Raw genomic sequence first — 21,880 nt, forward strand, 5'->3', positions numbered from 1 at the left:
GCCGATCGTCAAAATTAAAACGATGCATGGTAGCCCCGGAAAAACTTTCGAGCTAACTTAATTTCATTGACCTTGAGGTCACCGATGACGTTACAGGTCAGGTCAAGGTATAAATTATCGATTTTTTTTTTGTTCACATTTTGGGCTCTGGCCGCCGGCTTACAAGTCAGATCAGGCTCCTTTTTGGTTTTCACACTCGTGAATAGGTGCTTTATCGCTGAGGGTACGAAACTTGTATTTCGATTTTCAGGTCAGGGTCAGGTCATCACAGGTCACGGAAATTTTATATCATGTATCGGCCACGTGACACATGTTTTATGGTCCATTTAAGCCGTAGATTTCGAACTATGTGTCGCCTGTGTCATTTAAGGCCATTTTCAGCTGAATATAGCTGAGGTCAGGTCACTTTCAGGTCAAAAAGGTCAAATTTTAAAAACGATTTTTTTTCAACAAAAAGGTGTTTATTAGATGCAGTCTGAGCTCAGGAACATGATGGTGCTATTTAACCCTCGCCCGCACATGGGGGGGGGGGGGGTGGGGTGGTTGCCACCCCCCAGGTAGTCTTTCTGCTCTGCACTCAACATTTTTAGAGCTAGAGGGCTGATTTTTCGTATAGCTGCTCCTCTATCCTTTCTTGATGTCCACTGAAAATTTGAAGTTTCTGTGATTTTTGGTTTTGGAGATATGACCTAGTTTGTCAGGTCATGTCATGACCCAAATGGCCAATTCTCAACATCTTGCGTTTGCCATGGGCCTTGTGAGCTTTTGACACCCTGATTTCGGCCTTTTTTGCCAGTCTTACCTCCCACCTATCATGGAACATGTTGTTCGACGATGTGCAGGGGTCAAGGTCAGGGTCAAGGTCAACCTAGGTCATCTAAGATAATTGCGTTTTAGGCAAGCTGAATTTACTTTTTGTGAAGTTTTTGACTGCATTTTTGGTAAAAGCTTCTCAGATCATGATTTCATGTAATATTGACCCAAAAACAATCGGTGCACACATCAGTATACACACAGACACACACAGACATACAAACACATATAATTGACCTTGACCTAACTTGACCTGAAATGACCTCAGCAGCAAAATTCTGGTCGGGTAGTGTGATAAAGAGGTTCTAGCTGGCTTGGCACCAGAAAACAGCATCGTCATCGGTATTTGATAAGCAGCGCACTAGATATCCAACGGTGACCCAAAACAGCAATATTTTTTAGTTTGACCTGACCTGGAAGGTCAATGACTGACCTGAGAAGGTAAAACTGGGTATCATTGGATTCGTCTCTTCCCAAAGAATCTTTTTGGTCTTTACTGCTAAGCTCTATCTCCAACAGGAACGAAATGGCGCGGGGGGGGGGGTGGCAACCACCCCCCCCATGTGCGTTCTAGGATGGGAAAATGGCATGTGCGGGCGAGGGTTAAATTGCTGTACGATGTTAAATACGTACTGAGAATTGAGCATTGATCAGAGAGGGATAGTTCTTCAGCAGAGTGCCGGCTGTTTATCTAGCGTGCTGCTATCGGATCTGTGGCAGCAGTGGCACCGAAAGCAGGGATGCGGAGCCGGAGCCGGAGTCGGAGCCGGAGCCGCCGGAGCCGGCATATTTTGCCCGGAGCCGGAGCCGGAGCCGGAGCCGTGAAACAATATAGCCCGGAGCCGGAGCCGGAGCCGGCAAAAAAGGGGGCGACTCCGGCTCCTTTTTATTTTTTGAAGAGGAAAAAAAATAATTGACCTAGCTCGGTTTGACAGTACAAGGCAGTAAAACATATGGTACTTTACTTACGTCATGGGCCATCAACTGAATGAAAAAAGCCGAATATCCCCAGTATCCCACTGTACGCAATCAACTTCTTGTCTGCTCCTCCCCCCCCCCCCCCCCCCACGTCTACTGCATCCCCAGAACATGAGGACCGGTCATCAAGTGACGGCCATTGTTTTCAAGCCAGTGCAGTGGACTGCGACTCCCAGCACCGTCTCTTCCCCTCCCCCCACCCCCAACCCCCCCCCCACTCCCACCCCCCAATGCAGCCGAGACTGGTGTCAGCTTACGATGGTTCAGTGAACTCCAATTCGCGGCGACTGCGTTTCTAATGCCATCGCTTCCTAGTCCTTTGTTCTGCCAGTTCTCTCCGAGGTGCGTTTGCGCGGGGACGCGGTGAGCCGGTCATGGCAAAGAGTAACGCGTATAACCAATCCAATTTTTCTTCCACCCGTATTTAATTGATCGCATAGAGGATGTACTGAGTCGGAGCCGGAGCCGCCGGAGCCGGACCATTTTACTCGGAGCCGGAGCCGGAGCCGGAGCCGCCACAACATTTCACCCGGAGCCGGAGCCGGAGCCGGAGCCGATTTTTTTCTCCGGAGCCGGAGCCGGAGCCGGAGCCGTCTGAAATTTCCACGGCTCCGCATCCCTGACCGAAAGTGTTCGACAGACACCATCAGATAACTTTTGTTAAGTGGAGAATCAGTGCGCGAATTTGTGACCATGAGTCAGCGATGCGTGTGTCGTTTCTTTTTTAGTCGCCTTCGTTGCCTTATCATGATGAGAGTGAGCTAGCCCTCGCCCGTATTGGTGTTTTTCCAGCCGCGAATATATAAGGGGGGGGGGGTTCCGTTGGACCCCCCTTGCCGTTTCGCCCCTGATCGAGCTAGAGCTTCGCGGAAAAAACGAGCGTGTTGCCCGTGACGAGAGGAAGCCGATGATACCTAATTTTAAGGTCCTAGGTTATTGGTTGACCTTGCAGGTCAGGTCAATGACCCAAAAGTCGGGAAAATCGGGACCTGTTAGAACGTCGTAAAGTGTGGCTGCTATGGGGTTTTCGGGGCGCTGATCACGACAGTCATGTTAGATTTGATCACAGATGATGTCTTTATACATTTAGTCCAGGTCGGGTCAGGTCAGGTCAGGTCAACCAGTAGGGGTCCTGCCGGGTATTCCTAGTAGGTGTCAACCGCCTCTGACAGCTTCGTAACATGTTACGAAGGCACCAAAACTACTTCGTAAATGTTCGTATGGTTGCTAAATTCGAATTCAGCTCCAAAAACTGGCCTAGAAACATGTAAAACTCGAAAAAGTGAACCGAGGTCACCAAAGGTCAATGACCTGACCTGACCTTCAGGTGACCTTGACACCCACCCTAATGCATGGGGGCAGCATCATATCACATGTTTGAACGCTTGAAACCACGAAAAGACTGCCAACGCGCGGCTAATGCGAGCCGACATACGCGGAATCGCGATTTCGGCCAAACATGGTCTCGAAAAGTAGGTCACAGGTCAAAGGTCATTGGGTTCAGGGTCATTAAATTTTCAGGGTAGGTGTAAAATTGATTAACGCGAGGGTACTGAAAGTTTCGTCGCGATCGGCCGCTTTTTACGCGAGGTATTCGCGAAAAACCATGGGGGGTCCGTTCGACCCCCCCCCCCCCCTATACGGGCGAGGGCTAGCTGACAAGATGCGATAATAGGTAGGTAGCCATGTTTCGGCGAGGACTGTATGAAGTATGAACGAATTACCGATGTCTTTGTTGTTCTGGTCGCGACTGACCTGCTTTTGGCATCTTCAAAGGTCTGCTCATCATACTTTATCTTTTAATTTATTTTCCGCTGAACTCGACCGCTGGGCTCAGGCAGCCAGCCACAAGGCGCCACTCTGTTTCCAAACTATCAACTGGACGTATGTGATCTTACTAAGGTCATATTTGCAGGTGCTCTGGCTGACCGGGTCAGCGATGAACACGTCTCTGAGGTCATCGAGAGACTGGTCGCCAGTCACGCGCGCGCTGACAAACAATGAAGTGCTAGTAGTCTCCGCGTACTCAGTCAGTAGGCACAATGATTCTTCCTGCAGCCCTCAGGCATGTTTGCAGAACAAAAGGGCATTCTTTATATATAAAAACACTTAGCTACCTGATCAACATCTCAGCAAATAGTTAAGCCTTCCAACAGAGTAAACACAATCGCAGGCATGTTTTTGCATTGATAACATAATGGCATCACAACACATAGCGGCTACATGCGTCCCACCGCTCACATAAGATACTGTTGACGTTTTCTCTTCAACAAATAAAGGATAAACGCAGGACGCAGGCGGGCGGCAGGCTGACCTGACCCGCCGCTCAGCGGCCGTAGCCCAGCGCTCCGTGACCTGCGCCTACCGCCTGGCTGAGGTGGGCCACATCACTCTGAAGCGCACCCATGGCCTGGTTTAGGGCGCCACCCGCCTGAACCAGCGACCCCTGCGCCTGCTGCAGGTTCGCCGACAGCACCGCGTTGCTGGCGGCCACCTGACCTCCCAGACCGGCCGAGAGGACCGGGCGCTGGCCGTAGCCGCCCCCGAGCACCGGCCGGGGACGTCCGACAGCACCCACCACCGGCCGAGGGCGTCCCAGACCTCCGACAGGTCGCTGACCTCCAACGACAGGTCTCTGACCTCCGACCGCGCCGTACCCTCCGACGCCTACCACCGGCCGCTGTCCTCCAACCACTGGCCTCTGAGCTCCGGCTACAGGCCGGAACCCTCCTCCTCCTCCGATCACCGGCCGCTGTCCTCCGATAACCGGCCTCTGACCTCCAACTGCGCCGTATCCCCCGCCTCCAATCACCGGGGAGTGCGCCACTCCTCCCAGACCGAGGCCCGACTGCACAGAGCTGGCGCCCGTGTTGGAGTGCGTCACCCCGCCGAAATTGGCAGAGTTAGCCGTCGCGCCGCTGAAGCTGGAGCTGCCCAGGCCTGATGATCCCTGTAACATGAACGGAAGAGGCGAGGGTTAGATTGATAGAGACGCTATGCTTCTACTGGAGGTGATTATAATATCATTTTTAGACTTATACAGAGATTGGCTGTCGTCTTTTAGATGGTGTACTATGCGGCTAATGGAAAACAGAAGGTAATCGGAAAGCCAAATGCAAATCATGCAGCCGTATGTTACGCATATCATTTTAATCGTACTCGAATAAGAATGGCCGGACGTTTCCATGCGACGATCTAAGAGATACTCGATCACCAACTATCACGCATCACTTATCAGCATCTAATGCTTCCTAAACATCTAATACGTCATCAACATCGTATACATCAACATCTAATGCGTCTTCACCATCAAAAGCGTCAACGTCTCGTACGTCACCAGCTCTCCCACCGTGACCCCCTGCCCTGCCGGTCCTGTGCGGCCTCCTCCGACTCACCGAGGCTGCCGACTGGGTGGTGGTGAACCTGCCGCTGCTGTACGGCTGCTGGAAGATCTGCTGGGAGACGGTGCTGGACGCGTGGCCGGACGCCGGGCCCACCAGGGAGCCGGAGGCCGACGCCACCAGAGTCGTCATCAGGAGCGTCAGCATCGTCGTCAGCAGGATCGTCAACTCTGAGGGAGGCGGTAGGGAGACCGTTACACTCGGTGGCAGAGAGGTGGTAAGGTGATTGCTTCGATATTGCGTGCAGGTGATTTGCGTAGGTAGGGTTTATGATACCTGACTGCGTCTCCAAATAAAGTCGGGATGCTTAACAACTCTCAAATTAAGTACACTCACAACTACACGAGTGTGAAAAACCTTCAGCAATTTACAATGGAGAAGCAGTCATGACATTAGCTTAGCAGGGTTTATCAGTCATATGCGATTTTTCGGTGATTCGAGGATCATGAAAGATGTACTTAATCACATTCTATTTCGATTATGTCACGGATTAAAGTAAAATATCCATGTCCAAAAGAGCGAACAGGTACAACTCTTGCTATAAGCAATGATGCAATGCTACCCTACCTTTGATTCCAAATGGACTTCAGGACACTGAGGTGCGGCTAGACGAGCATCGAATTTATATGCTGGATGTCCGCTGAGAGATTCTTGGAAAAGATTACCGTCACCAAGTGACATGATCTCTGTGACCAGAAGGAACACTCAGCTTCCTGACGAATCTGAATTTCCGACGAAATTATATAACCCACTTGCGTTGACCGTGACCCAGTAGAGCTGACCGCACGGATAGCCACCCGCGAGTCGCGGCGACTTAGTGGCAAATGGCGTGCCGTCCCTCATCACCGAACCCTATCCGAAGGGCGGGTGAGTATCAAACTGCGCCACAATCCAGCTCATCTCGACCGCCTCATGGTTTGTCGGGGACTGTCCTTGTGCAACAGCCCGGTAAGAAATGTTGCTGGACCCTTGGACAGCAATGAACCCATCCTAGTGAACCCTGGTGGATAACATTTTTATTACGAGCGAGCGAGCGCAGCGAGCGAAGTGAGTCTTTTCAATATAACGGCAAAAATCTCAGTATGAGCGGCCCGGCCCGGCCCGGCCTGTAACGCTTTTGAGAGGCTTATATCTCAGCAACCGCTGGACCGATTGGCCTGCGGTCTTTTTTGTTGGGTAGCCCCATCCCTTCTACCCCGTAATTGACTACTTTTGATACCTCTCAGTGACCGTCGTGGCACGTGCCACGTGAAAAGTCAAGGGTGTTCAAGCTGTTTTGCAAAAGTAGTGATTTTGAGAGGCTCATATCTCAGCAGCCGCTTGGGCGATTGACTTACGGTAATTTTTGTAGGGTAGCAGCATCCCTTCTACCCAAAATAGGATACTCTCGATGCATGTGGGTCACCCCCAGTGCACGTGCAAAATACAACAATAAGAGGTGCCAAATTTGTTCCCATTTCAGTAACTCGGTAATTACTGGGGCGATTTCGCTGAAACTTGGCATACAGGTAGGCACCCACCAGGAAATGCATTCCTATGTGTTGCGGTTAGGGTGCTACTGCACGTGCGCACGTGCAGGGGGCGTTTCCAGATCTCGAGAATGGCTGGGCCGATTGCGCTCAAATTTGGTACACGGTTGGGGACCAGTTAGTAGGGTGCCGTGCAAAAGTCATTTTGGACCCCGTTTGCACGTGCGCACGTGCAGAATGCCGCTTCCAGATCTCAGGAACGGCTGGGCCGATTGCGTTCAAATTTGGCACACCGCTAGCGACCGGTTAGAAGGGTGCTTTGCACAAGCCCGTTGGAAGCACCCTCTCGCCCTTCCGCACGTGCAGGGCTCACTATCTCGCTCGCTCGTTCTTCGCCCAAAAGGCGTTTTACTGGTGCGTATCATGTCATAATTTAGGAACATAACTAGCATAAAATGATTGTCACAGAGCAAGTCTAGCATATAGGCACGGCATATCATATCGAAACATATGCATTATCATATGAAATGTGCATTATCTGGAGAACCTTATCTACCTTATCTACTAACTTTATCTACTTAACCATATAAACTTATCTGCTTATCTGGATAAGTTATCTTAACCAGGATGCTCGGACACTGACCTGGGAAGTCAGGACTCCCCATAAAATTCGATCCAGACGGCAGGGCGAGGATGTTTCTACCGCCCTTCTCAAGGAACGGAACAGACTCGGGTATCTCGTGCGGAGCAGGCTTGGAACCTTCGAACGTAACAGGCTCGATTTCGAGCGACGCGATGTGACCGCCGTCAGCATTGGCTGAGGTAGGCGGTTAGTCACTGCGACACATGACGCAAGTGATCTACCAGAGAGAACGTGGTGGCAGGTTCCGGCCGCTGGTCGGGGGGTCGCCTTTATACCCGATTAAACGAGTCTATAGCCTTGTAAACGAGGGCTAATTTGTAAATAATAAAACAGTTTACTGTCTTTTGCCGCCCTCGGTAGCGACTCAGCGTGCCAATGGTTACTCAGCTGGCGCTGAGCAGAGTCTGTGGACCTCTGACAAATGTTCCTCAATGTCAACTCAGCGGGTCAATGGTTACTGCTGATTTTTTTTTGTGTTACATACGCAGACGTAATTGTAATAAAGTGTGCTATTTTTATCGAGATACAGATTTGAGGAACACAGCAAAGAAGTGTTTAAACCATGCCAAGCAGGACGCGGGCTAACAAATATAACCAGTCACAGACGCACCATTTTGCTACTTTGTTTGTTAAATAAACAAAAGACAATATTTCGTTACGCTTATTGGATTGGAAAATATAAGAAAGATACCCTGGGTGGGGTGGGGGTGGGGTATTTGGCCACACTGCCTGCACGTTATCTCGGAAAGTAGGAAAGCCAGAAAGACGCGGGAAAATATGGAAGCGACTCCTTAGGCACGTGCGCACGTGCAATAGCACCCCAATCGTGGCTCATGAAAATGCATTGCCCAGCGAGTGTCTTTACAATCACGCGTTTAAGCTACAGCACAATCGACCCAGTGAATACCGAGTTTTGTTAACTGTTATCAAATCGATACTTCTTCGTATTGCAGGTAGCAAGTGCATTAGGGATCAACCATATGCATCGGGAATAGTCGAATACTTGGCAGACTTGGATGAAGCTAACCTACAAAAAAGATCGCGAGAGAAACGGTCCAGTGAGTGACTCAGACTGCAGAGACATAAGCTACGCAGAATAGTGACTACTTACTCAGAAATTTCTATAATTCTACGAAGACCTTGCTTTACTGGTTCGTTTGTAATCAAATTATCCGGCATTGCGTTTTATTTATTTTGGCATTGAAATAAAATTATGATATTAGGATAACTGCTGTAAAAAGATATTTGGTTAGACTTGGTCAAGTTTAGTATATTTAATATCAGATAATTGTATGATAATTGTATGATATTGTAATGTTTAGTATCAGATAATGATCCGCCGTGAAATTAGGTAATTTCCTCCCCGCGTGTGCTCAAAGTTCTGGGATCAGTGTGTTGTTTGTCTGTGAATTGTCGTTACTTTTTTATTTAATTCAGAATTCAATAGGCCATTTATCACTTATTCAGAAAAAATAAGGTAATGATTTTGAAAATTAAGTGAAAATGACTTTTCACCAGTAAGTGTGGCTCCATGCTAGCAGGATTTTTTTTCTTTTGATATAGCTTTTGCGGTGCAAATGACACTGAAGGAAGACGTCTGCACACGCTTAGAAAATGATACAGGCCAATGATGACGGCTGCTGGCTCCGGCCCTGATATGATTCCCGGAATAGTGTTAAGAAGTGGCTTCCTCGCAGGTTTCCATTCCACTGAGAAGTGTATATCTGGGTCAATCCCCGCGGTCTCCAAGGGAATTCAGGGTCAGAATACGTAACCTGAACCTTGAGCGGCGTCTTTAATCGTTTCCTTCCTCACTCACGTATAAAATACATACTCAGGTGAATCAGCTGTACATTTGCACTATCCAGCCCACAATGACAGGTGTGTTCTTTGTAGCGATCCAGGCCATCATGATAGAGTTTTGCATCACTTTTGTGTTGTCTGTCAACTGCATGTCAATAGGATATAAAGCAACTGATTTTTGAAAAGTCCATTAGCTTCTTTTTTCATTCACCCTTTCATATCTTAGCCTGAAAACAACTACCTTCGTTCCTTCTTTCATTTAATTGATTATTTGAAAAGTAAGTAGATGACATTCTATTGTGTAAGAAGGAATGTCACGTCGTGTTTCTCTGCTATGAAATGCAGAAACGCTAGCATTTCCTGTAAATTTCGAAACTCGTCTCTGCTGCCTCTCCTCCCAGGCCCCAGCTGGAACCGTCTCGCGCCGGCGCGCTAAGAGCGGGTGCCGCTTATCTCGTGCTGAGCAGTACCCATATGCATTTATTTCACCGCTTATCCACAATCAAAAGCAATACCAGCGTGCTTCCTTTTGCTAAACAAATGATCAATTTACATCCGATGTACGATTTATATTCTTTCCATCTCTGTTCTTTTTGCTTTTTAATTTGTTTGTAAATAACATGGCTGCCACTTTTGGCATGCAGCTGTGATATTCATTCACATTCGATGACAACACAACAGCAAATATTTGTGTTGTCATCGAATGTGAATAAATATCACAATGTCTGACACGATGCATGCAGCTGTCATCGCGGTGTGCTGTCATCGCGGTAGGGTTTTGGTAATGTTGTAGCGTTTCCATGAGCTCGTTCCCGGCTAACCATAACATAACTCCTTCCTTGTTGAGCACCCATGTCAGGTTGAATGTTGACAGATTGGCTTATTATTTACGTTGCTGTATAACCCTTCCCATTTCAGCCACGATGAGGACGGTGCTGGTGCTGCTCGGGGCGGCATCCGCGGCCGTTGCCCTGCCGTTCACGTTCCCCGGACAGGCGGCGGGTAACGCCCAGGGTTCCGTGACCCTGGGGGAGAGTGTCGGTCCCCAGGGGACCCAGCACCTCTCTCAGACCTCCTCTGTGGCCAAAGTAAGTAGCGGAGCTATCGGATGCCTTTCTTGGTAAACCATTACTAAATGATACCATCTTGGTATATGAATGTCATTTCAAACCAAATGTTTTTGTTTTGCATTAATCACTTTATTGTATAATTTTGGTTTATCGCACTATATCTTGCTGCCAAATGTTCACGATTTATCTAAGAAATATTGTAACATTGTATTGATCACCATTAATATTGATCACTGCTGTAGGCCAAGCCAAGGTGACTCCAAATGTTTCAACAATATCACTGCAATCGAATTACAGACCTATCGCTAAAATCATGACGTACTTGAATGTAGCTCGGGGATCAGGAGTGTGCAAAGAGCTGACATTTTTGCATCTAACCACTCATCGTTTCTCGTGCTTTTCAGGGCAAGAGCGTGGGTGGCGCTCCCAATTTCAGCTCTGCCCAGGCCAGCAGCGGTAAGGGTGCTGACGGAGCCCGGTTCGCCAACACGGCCTCCACCTCCCTGCAGCCGGGAGGTTTCGGCACCTTCCCCGGCTTCGGTCTCGGCTTCGGAGGCTCCCCGTTCGGAGGAGGATTTGGAGGACTGGGAGGAGGATTTGGAGGAGTGGGCCAGGCTTCCGGTACCGCTCAGGGTACGGTGTCAGAGGCACAGAGCTTTGGACCGAACGGAGGATTCACACAGATCGTCAACACCGGATCCAGTGCAGGGGTGAGTAGAGAGGGAGAGAGAGAGAGGGAGGGAAGGGAGACGGAGATGGAGAGGGAGAGAGAGAGAGAGAGAGAGAGAGAGAGAGGGAGAGAGAGAGAGAGAGGGAGAGAGAGAGAGAGAGAGAGAGAGAGAGAGAGAGAGAGAGAGAGAGAGAGAGAGAGAGAGAGAGAGAGAGAGAGAGAGAGAGAGAGAGAGAGAGAGAGAGAGAGAGAGTGAGTAACGGAGGGAGTGGGAAAGGAAGAGGAAGAGAGGGCGAGGGAGATCAGAACAGACAAACAGACAGGCTTGTAACGTACTATCAAATAACGACAAATCGTACGCCATCCTGTCTGTCGAATTCACTGTCCCAAACCTGTTACAAGCTAGGCCCACAACGACCGTGCCGCCATCTGCCGTGGAATTTGCAACCAAAATTATCACCAGTGAACCGGGCGCAGGGAAGGTAAAGTGATGTTGTTATTTCAACAAGCACTGCTTAGCGGGGCACCCGGGCCCACAGCCACCCCCTCATGCATCCGAACAAAATTTATTTGAAAGACGTTTTCATTGCCTTTCAATGTCTGCCGCAGTAAATAACAATCCCTGTATCCTTCATGATTCCTGACGCACAACGACGTCATTCTGACATAATATCTGACGCCTGTCTCCATTGCAGGGTACGAGCGTGAACGGTGCTCCCAGCATCAGCAACTCCCACGCCAGTAACGTACAGGGTCCCGGCGGCATCAGTCAGTCCAACACGGGCGCCTCTTCTGTCCAGCCAGAGTTTGGAGCCGGTCTCTTCGGATCGCCCTATGGTGGCTTCATGAGTGGGTTCAGCAGCCTTCATTAGTGCAAATTGTTTTTTGTTTGGGTGGGAATCGTGTGTACCGTCTATCGAGCTATTCTACCGATGATCTTGAGAGTTTGTGAATCACAAATGCATATCACGAGTGGGAGTATGAGGACAATGCATAGGCAATAGGCATATTATATAGATATGTGAAATAATTTCAACCTCCGTGAAGACCGATGCATTTTTGAACCAAAACAGTTCCTTAGGTCTTTTTTTTTAAATGAGTCGTGGGTGATGTTACCTTTGACGACCAATACATGGCGAGATGGAATATGTTTTTTATCTACATCACACCTTTATGACACACCCAATAAGCAAATGCTGAAAGCACCTCACGCTTTCTACTGCAAGTAAAAGTCTGCCACACGAACGTATGATATGCCGAGACGCTACTCAAAGGAAAGGACGAAGACATGCTGTGTATTACACTTGAGTACAAATCTGATAATTTTGACTAAAACAGCAAATGAAAAGTAAAGCTCATTTTCGACAACTTAACTGATTCAACTGAGGGGTGAGAGAGAGAGAGAGAGAGAGAGAGAGAGAGAGAGAGAGAGAGAGAGAGAGAGAGAGAGAGAGAGGGGAGGGAGGGAGAGAGAGAGGGAGAGAGAGAGAGAGAGAGAAAGAGAGAGGAGAGAGAGAGAGAGAGAGAGAGAGAGAGAGAGAGAGAGAGAGAGAGAGAGAGAGAGAGAGAGAGAGAGAGAGAAAGAGAGAGGAGAGAGAGAGAGAGAGAGAGAGAGAGAGAGAGAGAGAGAGAGAGAGAGAGAGAGAGAGAGAGAGAGAGAGAGAGAGAGAGAGAGAGAGAGAGAGAGAGAGAGAGAGAGAGAGAGAGAGAGAGAGAGAGAGAGAGGAGAAAAATATGAGAGGTTAATTTGTTTCACCAAGGGACATAAAATGAGATATCCTTGCTTCTCTCTACCGTTTTGTTGCACATGCTTCAGCGAAAACATCGAAAATATCGCAATACTGCTTCTCCTTTCCATTTGCATTTTTACATCACACCTTCAGTGGCTCGCATTTTCCAACGAAAAGCGCGAGATAACAACTACTGCGAATGAAAGGCGAGGCGGGGAATTTCTGCAGTGCGCAAAGAACATGCTGTGGTTTGCATTGCAAAGCGTGCCGCCAGCTCCTCGGGCTGTGTTTGAGCTCACTGGCGCAGCGTTTTTAGGTCGAAAAGCGAGTCTGATGTGCCCATACCTGCCTGCCGGCACTCCGGAAGTACAGAGCTGGCCGGGACCAGTTGGCGCGGCAGCTACTTTGGTCCAGTGGCGAGGCACACTGCCCAGCCGGGATGTTTGCGAAACTGCTCCAGCTGAGCTATAAAGCGGTGCCGCTGGAGGCGAAATGCTGCATTTATCCAGCCACAGTTGCCCGGGATAAAGGAAGTCGGTAAGTAAGCTGACCGCGGTGTGTCCCAAGTTGTCTAAGTCGTGCCACATCGTTCAGTGAGTGAGTTGTAAAAATGCGATTGCCATAACGCAATCTTTATTGTTGTTATTTTGCTGTAAAATTAATAGTTTAATCATTGCCGTGAGCACCGAACTTTTATAGCTACAGCAACTCCCTTTCTAGATGCCCCATACTCCCATATTGAGGCTAGATATGAACGAACATCTTCAATTGACCCTTGTGTTTTTCTTTTTATTACGCAAAATATTCGTTTGAATATCAACAACAGTCTTGAATTATTGACTGGCGTTAGCCAGCCATCTCACGGACCTTCCATTCCGTTTGCAGATATAAGCCCGCGCTGCGATGCGGATACCTCTACTGTTGCTTCTTGCCGCCGCCGGCTCCAGCAGCAGCCCACGGACCGGCAAGAAGCTGCTGCCGAACCGCTTCTCCGAGCCGATATTCCCTCCGAACTCCACCGAGGAGCAGGACAGGCCGACGACCAAGTTCTCCGAGCCCGTCTTCGTCGAGAGCCTCGTCGACAACCTCGTCGAGAACCTCGTCGAAGAAGGGGAGGTACCGGCGCTGGAGCCGGCCTCCGATGATATCCTCGACAGCGAGCTCCTGGACCCGGTGGAACCCGCTGGCGGAACTCCAGTCGACCTGAGCCAGCTCCGGCCGGCCGGACAGAGCTCCGGAGGACGGCCACTGAACATCGACCTCAGCAGTCTGCTGACCCTTCTCGGCCTGGGCAGCGGCACTGGACAGGGGGCTAGACCCGGAGGGGTAACACCACCAGGAGGTTCTGGAGGATCTCCGACGAGCGCAGGAGGTGGAGCAGCTGGAGTGGGCAGCGGTGTCGGGCTGCTGACCTCTGGAGGGAACGCTGGAGGACCAGCGGCTGGAGGGGGCGGAGGCAGGCCGGTGGGTGGGGAAACGGACAATCAACCTGGCGCGTCTCGTCCTGTAGGAGGGCTTGGAGCAGTGTCAAGCGGCGCGGTACCACCAGTCCGGCCAGCGATTAACATCAACAGGCCGATTTTGGGCAGCGGCCTCATCGGTAATTTCGGTAATCAGGGAGGCGCAAGACCAAGCACCTCCAATCTCGGAAGTGGACTCGGACTTCTGGGATCATCAGGAGGAGGCTTCACGGGCAGGCCGGTGTCAAACATCAATAGGCCGACATTGGGCAATTTTGGAAACTTATTCGGTTCAAGCTCAAGACCTGGTACCACGCAAGGTATCGGAAATCAAGGAGGCAACAGACCAAGCACATCTAACTCCGGGAGTGGCCTGGGCCTTTTAGGATCAACCGTAACAATTCCTACCGGAAGGCCGGCCTTAAACATCAGCAGACCAAGTTTGGGCAACTTTGGAAGTCTATTTGGCAACAGACCTAACCTCGGCGGAAGTTTGGGATCTCTCTCTGGCAGCCGACCCGGTACGTCTAACTTCGGGAACGGTCTCGGGGTGCTCGGGTCGGGTGGGGCCATTCCAACTGGCCGTCCAACCATCAACATTACCAGACCGGTCATCAGCAGCCTCGGCAACCTGTTCGGGAACTCGTCCAGACCGACCCTCGGCGGGGGTTTTCCGAACTTCGGCCTGACAGGCTTTCCGTTCGGGAACAGGCCTCAGGTTGGTGTGAACACCAACAGACCAGTGATCGGGAGTACCGGAGCACAGCCAGGATCTGGAGGAAGGCCATCCGGAGTGGGAACCACCCCCGGGGGCGGGTCGGTTTCCGGTCAGGGACAGGGAGGAGGACTTGGCGCCGGCAACGTCCCGGGAGCCGTAGGAGGAATCGCCCCGGGGCAGGGCGGAACTGGGTCGGGCTCGGGAACCGGAGGAGGGAATCCTGGCGGGTCGAACCAGGGTCTAACTCCCGGGTCGGCAGCCTCGACTGGTGGGCGCCCTACCAGACCGGTACTCGGCGGCGGAGGTCTCGCTCAAGGAGTGGGTCTGGGTGGTCTCAGCGCAGGACTTGGAGAGAGCGTATTCGGGGGAGGGAGGCCAAGGCCCCAGGGCGCTGGAGGTGCTGGCTCGGGGTCGGGCGGTCTTGGTGTTCACCCTGCAGTGCTCGCACTTTTCGCAGGAAACGGTTTAGCTCCCGCAGGGTCTGGGGCGGGATCGACGGGTAACCAGGGCCTCGGTAATAGGCCCACTGGTAACCAGGGCCTCGGTAATAGGCCCACTGGTAACCAGGGCCTCGGTAATAGGCCCACTGGTAACCAGGGCTTCGGTAATAGGCCCACTGGTAACCAGGGCCTCGGGAGTAGACCCACTGGTAACCAGGGCCAGAGTGGTGGTTCTTCTGGCAGCCAGGTTGCAATTTCGGTCGGTAACCAAGGGCAGACCGTCGGACTCACAAGTAACCAAGGATCTGGTATCGTCATCACTGGTAACCAACCGTTAGGTGGAGTTTTGGGAGGAAACGTTCCACCAAGCCATCTTCTTAGTTATCTGGCAGCTGTACACAGGCCGTTTTCGAATGTTCCTGGAGGTGGATATGTTCCATACAACCCATACCACCCATACCTTCCATACCCTCCATACCGTCCGTACCCCTCCGTATACAACCTGCAGCATCCACATTTGTATTCGTATGGAAAAGACGGACTGAAAAAGCTAGGTGCACTGCTGATCCTCGGGAGGAAGGGAAATTCTACGATCAGCGCCACGGAAGAAGACGAAGAAAGCAAGGAAGTGGATGATTCCAAGGTTGCTGATTTGAGTTGAGCTCAGATTGATTTTATGTGGCAATGCAATGTCTGTCGCGTCATATTATCTGTATATAAGCCCGTCGTCCATGGGTACCTGAGATCCAGATGAGTAAAAGTGGATTAGGTAATCCACATTAGTTAGACACTGTATGAAAATGAAAACAAGGGATTTAGCTTGATAGCATAAACCTAATCCACTTTGAAGTTACGCTTGTAACGAAGAGTTCGAAGCAAATTGTGCGATTGAAATTTGGTAGTCCGGATAGCCAGTGCCCCTGGAAACGTGGTGATATTTATGCGTTATTGGCTGTGCTTTTCATGTTGTGAGCTTGTGTGCAGATGTGCTGCAGATGCTGCATATATGCAACAATTGTGTGTAACGGTAGGTGTTCATGATATGTTATGTGTAAAAGAAATGTTGGAAAAATCAAGCATGCAACACCAAGCTGAAACAGGAAGCAGAAATTCACTATACGCTGTTCAGAATTGAATGTATGCTTGCAACGTCGCTTTAATTACTGAGTTATTCATGTGCTCATGATATACACTTGAAACACTTTTATTTTTCTTGTGACTATTGAATCTGACAAAATGTGTGTTGACTGGGCCAAATTTGCGTCGTTAGCAGGTGACCTTTATGACTGATGTCCGAACGCTATATGATAAATAAATAGCCAATAATGCGCTCATATCCTCCCTGCTAAGCACCCGACTTTGCCACTTTTGATATCCCGGGGTTCTGACCTATAGCATTTAGTTCGGCTCAAGGGATACGGTCTGTCACCTTACATTAGACAGGTGATCAACCGCAAAGTGATTTGCTATATAGCACCACGCGCAAAAATTCGCAGATACGGATTGCAGTTTGTAGTCTGTACAGCAATTTAGAGGGTTAAGTCGCAAAATGATTTGAGCTCAAATTGAAATGAGTGATCTTTACAGAAATTGCCTGCGTATCATGCGGTAATGCTGGCCTGCTGTAGCCTGGTTAAGAAAAGTTTGAGCTTTTGACGCTGGCTGCATGGATGGGGCGCGGCGATTGCAATGGTGATAAGGGGGCTTGGAAGCGCACAGATAGCTCTTAATATTCGCTCTAAGTACAACATTATCTTGAGTCGCGGGCCAATAACCTTCCCTGGTGGAGTGGGGAGGGGTAGATTGAGGCCAGCCCTGGCGGGTTTTCGTGATTGACTGGAGCGCATTAGCGATGGAGTGTTCAAAGTTGAGTCACCGGCACTTTAATTTGAACATTTTTTATCAGTCACACTCTCCAGTTAGATTAGGTCACCGGTCGTTGAGCGATTAAGGAAACCGTGATCGGTGAAGGGATATAATTTCCCAACGCCTTGAACACCTGTGTTTTCGTACCCACCTTACACAAAGAGATGCAATTACCAGGAGGCAGTAAGGTTCCGAGACTTCGCAAATGGCACATATTGGATTTTGATAAAAATAGCCAAAGTGATATTTTGCTCATAATATCGGAGAAATTATTTGAAAGGAGGCAAGAATATATTTTTTGACTTGGTTCTTCTTCGGTGGAATCAAAGAATTCATAAAAATCATTTTTGATTTCACCGATGAAGAACCAAGTTCCTAAATATATTCTCAGCCTTCTTTCAATTAAACACCTGTGTTTTCGTACCCACCTTACACAAAGAGATGCAATTACCAGGAGGCAGTAAGGTTCCGAGACTTCGCAAATGGCACATATTGGATTTTGATAAAAATAGCCAAAGTGATATTTTGCTCATAATATTGGAGAAATTATTTGAAAGAAGGCAAAAGTATATTTTTTGACTTGGTTCTTCTTCGGTGGAATCAAAGAATTCGTAAAAATCATTTTTGATTTCACCGATGAAGAACCAAGTTCCTAAATATATTCTCAGCGTTCTTTCAATTAACTTCTCCCATATTGTGAACAAATACCAATTTTACCATTTTGTTTTTTATAACAATCATGCTCAAAGATACGTTGCATCATATATCGGGCTTACTACCAAAGTCACCTGGGTTCAGGTTGGTGATGCTATAACAATTTAAGTAAATGCGGGAAATGTTGGTACTCTTTATCTAGGGTCGGAAATGATCAAAAACTGTTCCAAGCACATGGGATCAATCTTATAAACGCCTTGGAATGGATATGGCAGCACTGGCTGAACTTCAGCTGCAGAAAACGGAGCTATCAATTGCAAAAAATTGTTTTCACGCATTCCAGTCCATCGTATGTTGACGGTCCAAAGAATCATTTCGTTGACTCGGATAACCGTTTGTCAGCACTGATATCACTGTACACGTAAATATTACCAAATGCCGTGAATAGAATACCTAGTACGGCATTTTATAAGATTGGGCCATGGAGTGGTAATTTTTTTAAATAAATTTAGTCCGAACCTTTTGAAGGGAAGGATTCACAAGGACAGAGCCACCGCTAAGCGAAGCTTGTTGCGGTGACCCTGCCCTCTACCCTCCGATCGCGCAATTCCAGTTCTATGTCAGAATTTAGAGTCCAAAGTTTAACGTGCGCACATAGCCGCGCACGGCCGGTCCCCTCACTGACTTCGCCTGGCTACAGCCTGCCACCAACCGCAGCCATACCTGTCAGGAGGCCCATAAATGTCAGGCGCCCGTCGCGCTTCGAACCGGGACTGTTGTAACCAGGAACGCGTGCTCTCACCACGCGGAGTCCAACGCTCTACCAACTGAGCTACGGGAATTTCATTCTCTCTATGCATGCAAGGTCCGATAATTGGTTTTTGCATGGCACTGATGACAGACCTTGCGTGACATACATACATGAAGCCACTGAGGCGGCTGGAGGTCACCGCTGGTCTTTGTTTATGTATATGTTACTCTGGACCAAATCACACCAATTAACTCAGAATGAGTTGTCGAATCGAATGATCTACTACATGACCTACCTTGGCTAGCTTTGTGACTTGATTGATTTTGATATGACCTTCATTTGAGCTTAACGCGCTGGTTTGACCTTTCTCAAACAAAAGTATACCATTAGACGTCACTGCCTACGACAAAAGCGATTGTGCCAGAGCCACAGCTTTGCGACTTAATGTTTGAGGAACTTAATTACCTAAAGACTAGATCACTGCCTTAAGCTTTTGACTTGACCTCTGACTTCTGAGGTCGCTGTTAACCTGCTGTTTTTACAATTTAATTTCAGTCGTTTTGTCATTTGTGTAGTAGCTGCGCAGTGCGCACAAGCTTTTCCCAAAAGTCTTTGGATTTACTTATGAGCGATACGGTGACGGGTAAACCCTCTCTATCGATCAGGGTGCGTAAAGAAAATATGTTCGGGGAGGGAAAAGTTGTTGATTTACAGGAACATTCACAAAAAGTGCTGCAAACTAAACAACCATAATCTTCCGTAACACCGTAGCGGATATTTAGGGAAAGTAGAAACCAACTCGATGCCTGCTACCCATTATGTAATTCGCGATGCGCTTAACCGGATGATTTCGAGCGTAGGATTGAGGCCGTCGACCTAAGGGCATCCGAGTCAAAAGTGAAACTTTGGCCACGGCGATGGTGCGCTTAGGCCCTTTTTATTTTGAAATGACCCGTTGCACCATCTCATCTCTAGAGAATCCGCCAGCACACGCACGGATAAGGAGTTGAATAAAATTCACGATCAGGTGAGAACAGGAGCAGTGTACATTTCTGAACGGTAGTGGAAAGGCTGAGTCCACCTGGTCTAGTTGTCAGTGGTGTAGGAGTAGTGTTGTTTCCTCGCCGATCTGGTACAGGGCAGAGTTTAAGGTAAATATTAAATCATCACAAGTGCCAACTGATTTGGAGTTACCTAAGCTAAGGAACTATTCAAACTAATGATCATATCATATTGCTTAGCGTTTTTGTTTGTACATAGTTACTATACCTTCCACGGATAATCGGCGAAAATATTTTCTTATGTTTAGCTTGGCTACTTTCTATGCCAGACATAAGAAGTTAGTGCTTATGCTCTAATTTGTTTAAAGTTCCGTGCGATGACATCCGAGAACACGCTTTACAGTCTAAGCGAGCATTTTGAAATGTTGATAGTCAAATGGTACACGCTGGCATGATTTCGACGACTACATATTTGACTAACCTTGTTTTCTTGTTCTGTTCCAGTGCGAGTCAGCCCCAATGACTCGGTTCCTTCTTCTGCTGTTCGCCTCCTCGGCGTTGGCCCGGCCGGAGAGTCGTATCCTCTCCAGCTTCGGCCCAGGAGCCAACGCCTACCGGCCGAGCGCAGCGTTCGGGGCCCGGGAGCCGGCCGCGGCTCCGTCCGACAGCGCCGCCTCGGCAGCCGCTGCAGAGGTCGCCGGAGAGGGTGTCAGCGCCCTGGGTCAGGTCAGCGAGCTCGCCGCCAGCGCTCCGATCGAGTCCGGCTACGAGCCCGGAGGCGAAGAGGGTGTTGGAGCAGATGTTGGACTGGCTGCCGAGTCAGGTGTCGCTGCGGAAGCCGGTGTTGCGAACTCGCCGTCCGCGGGGCAGGAAGATGGACAGTTTGCGCAGGGACTAGGTCAGGGATTTAGACCCGGCGGAGGTCAGGGATTTAGACCAGGTGGAGGTCAGGGATTTGGACCCGGTGGACAGGGATTTAGACCCGGTGGACAGGGATTTAGGCCCGGTGGGGGTCAGGGATTTGGATCCGTTGGAGGTCAGGGAATCAGGCCCGTAGGAGGTCAGGGATTTAGACCTGTGGGAGGTCAAGGTCAAGGCTTCGGGTCCTTCGGAGGTCAGGGCTTCAGACCCGGTGGAGGTCAAGGATTTAGGCCCGTTGGAGGTCAGGGATTCAGGCCCGTTGGAGGCCAGGGATTTAGACCCGGCGGTCATGGGTTTAGGCCTGGAGGGTTCGGAAATGACTTTGGACAAGCAGGTCAAAACTTCGGTGCATTCCAGGGTCAGCAGCAAGGATTTGGAGCTGGTCAAGGTCTCCAACAAGGGTTCGGTCAAGGCCACCGACCTGGCTTTGGCGTAGGTCAAGGACTCCAGTCTGGGTTTGGTGCAGGTCAAGGTAACGGCTTTGGGCCAGGTCAAAGTCACCCAGGCGGGTTCGGTGCAAGTCAGGGCCTCCAACTCGGGTTCGGCGCAGACCAGGTTCACCAGCCTGGTTTCGGGACAGGCCAGGGAGTCCACCCTGGTTTCGGGGCAGGTCAAGGAGCCCACCCCGGGTTCGGGTCGGGTCAGGGCTTCCAGGGTGGGTTCGGATCGGGCCAAGGTCCACACTCCGGGTTCGGTGCTGGGCTGGACCCCTCAGAGGGCGCCTTGGGAGTGGTGGCGGGGGTACAGCTGGGTACGTCGGGCCCGTACCAGCAGTACAACCAGTACCAGCCGTACCAGGCGTACAACCCGTACAACGGGTTCCTGCGGAGTGCCGATAGCGACATCGAGGCCGAAACTGCCGACAAAACGGAGGAGGATGCCGCAGAGAAGGAAACGTGAACTTGAAATACAAAAGTGTGCGATTGTCTGATGATGTTGCTGGGCAGTATCGTCAATTAGATAAATGCATGATCAGTATATGTGGTACAAATACACGGTCAGGTATAAAACCTTTTCGTATTTTCTGTTTTCCTTTTCGGGAAGACTGAGCAGCGAAGTGGACAGAAAGCAAGCAACACTGTCGAAAGCGGTGATACTCCAACACAAAAGTATGAAGTATCGTGCTGCGTACTCGGCAGTCACGAACTTGCATCAAACCAGAATAATTTCCTTGTAGTAGAGAGCACACCGAGTTCATATATCCCACTATTGTTTTCACTGTATTGCGTAAAACGTCTTTACTGATCACACAAATACATGACACGTGAAAACTATTACTGACACAGTACGACAATAAAAATAGGCGGCCACCACACTTTTTATATATTAGTTGACGGAATGGTAGCCGTGCGAAGCGCCTCCTTGAGGGGTAAAAAGAGCGACCAAATACAAACTGAAGCGGAGAGCATAACCTCTTAACCCGCGCCCGGCTGGGGGTCCTGGATTTCCACGCCCTGCTGGAGGGGGGGGGGTGGAACCCCCCTTCTAACTC

General features: G+C 49.6%; 3 protein-coding genes across 3 annotated transcripts; 2 read left to right on the forward strand and 1 right to left on the reverse strand.

Moving 5' to 3' along the window:
* Nucleotides 1–4,117: 4,117 nt before the first annotated feature.
* Nucleotides 4,118–5,978, reverse strand: LOC122391198 (50 kDa spicule matrix protein-like). Its single transcript, XM_043384873.1, has 3 exons — nucleotides 5,760–5,978; nucleotides 5,187–5,362; nucleotides 4,118–4,741 (listed from the first exon to the last, which is right to left on the reverse strand). The coding sequence occupies exons 2-3, from the start codon at nucleotides 5,337–5,339 to the stop codon at nucleotides 4,118–4,120; spliced, it is 777 nt and encodes a 258-aa protein (XP_043240808.1). The 5' UTR covers nucleotides 5,340–5,362; nucleotides 5,760–5,978.
* A 4,052-nt stretch (nucleotides 5,979–10,030) lies between these two features.
* LOC122391199 (keratin, type II cytoskeletal 3-like) lies at nucleotides 10,031–11,993 on the forward strand. Its single transcript, XM_043384875.1, has 3 exons — nucleotides 10,031–10,195; nucleotides 10,582–10,887; nucleotides 11,543–11,993. The coding sequence occupies exons 1-3, from the start codon at nucleotides 10,031–10,033 to the stop codon at nucleotides 11,717–11,719; spliced, it is 648 nt and encodes a 215-aa protein (XP_043240810.1). The 3' UTR covers nucleotides 11,720–11,993.
* Nucleotides 11,994–13,480: 1,487 nt separating this feature from the next.
* On the forward strand, nucleotides 13,481–21,288 carry LOC122391200 (fibroin heavy chain-like). Its single transcript, XM_043384876.1, has 3 exons — nucleotides 13,481–14,041; nucleotides 19,972–20,365; nucleotides 20,969–21,288. The coding sequence occupies exons 1-3, from the start codon at nucleotides 13,481–13,483 to the stop codon at nucleotides 21,286–21,288; spliced, it is 1,275 nt and encodes a 424-aa protein (XP_043240811.1).
* The last annotated feature ends 592 nt before the right edge of the window (nucleotides 21,289–21,880 follow it).

Source organism: Amphibalanus amphitrite, unplaced genomic scaffold (assembly GCF_019059575.1).
Source record: "Amphibalanus amphitrite isolate SeventyFive unplaced genomic scaffold, NRLGWU_Aamphi_draft 000426F_arrow, whole genome shotgun sequence".
Taxonomy (NCBI): Eukaryota; Metazoa; Arthropoda; class Thecostraca; order Balanomorpha; family Balanidae; genus Amphibalanus; species Amphibalanus amphitrite.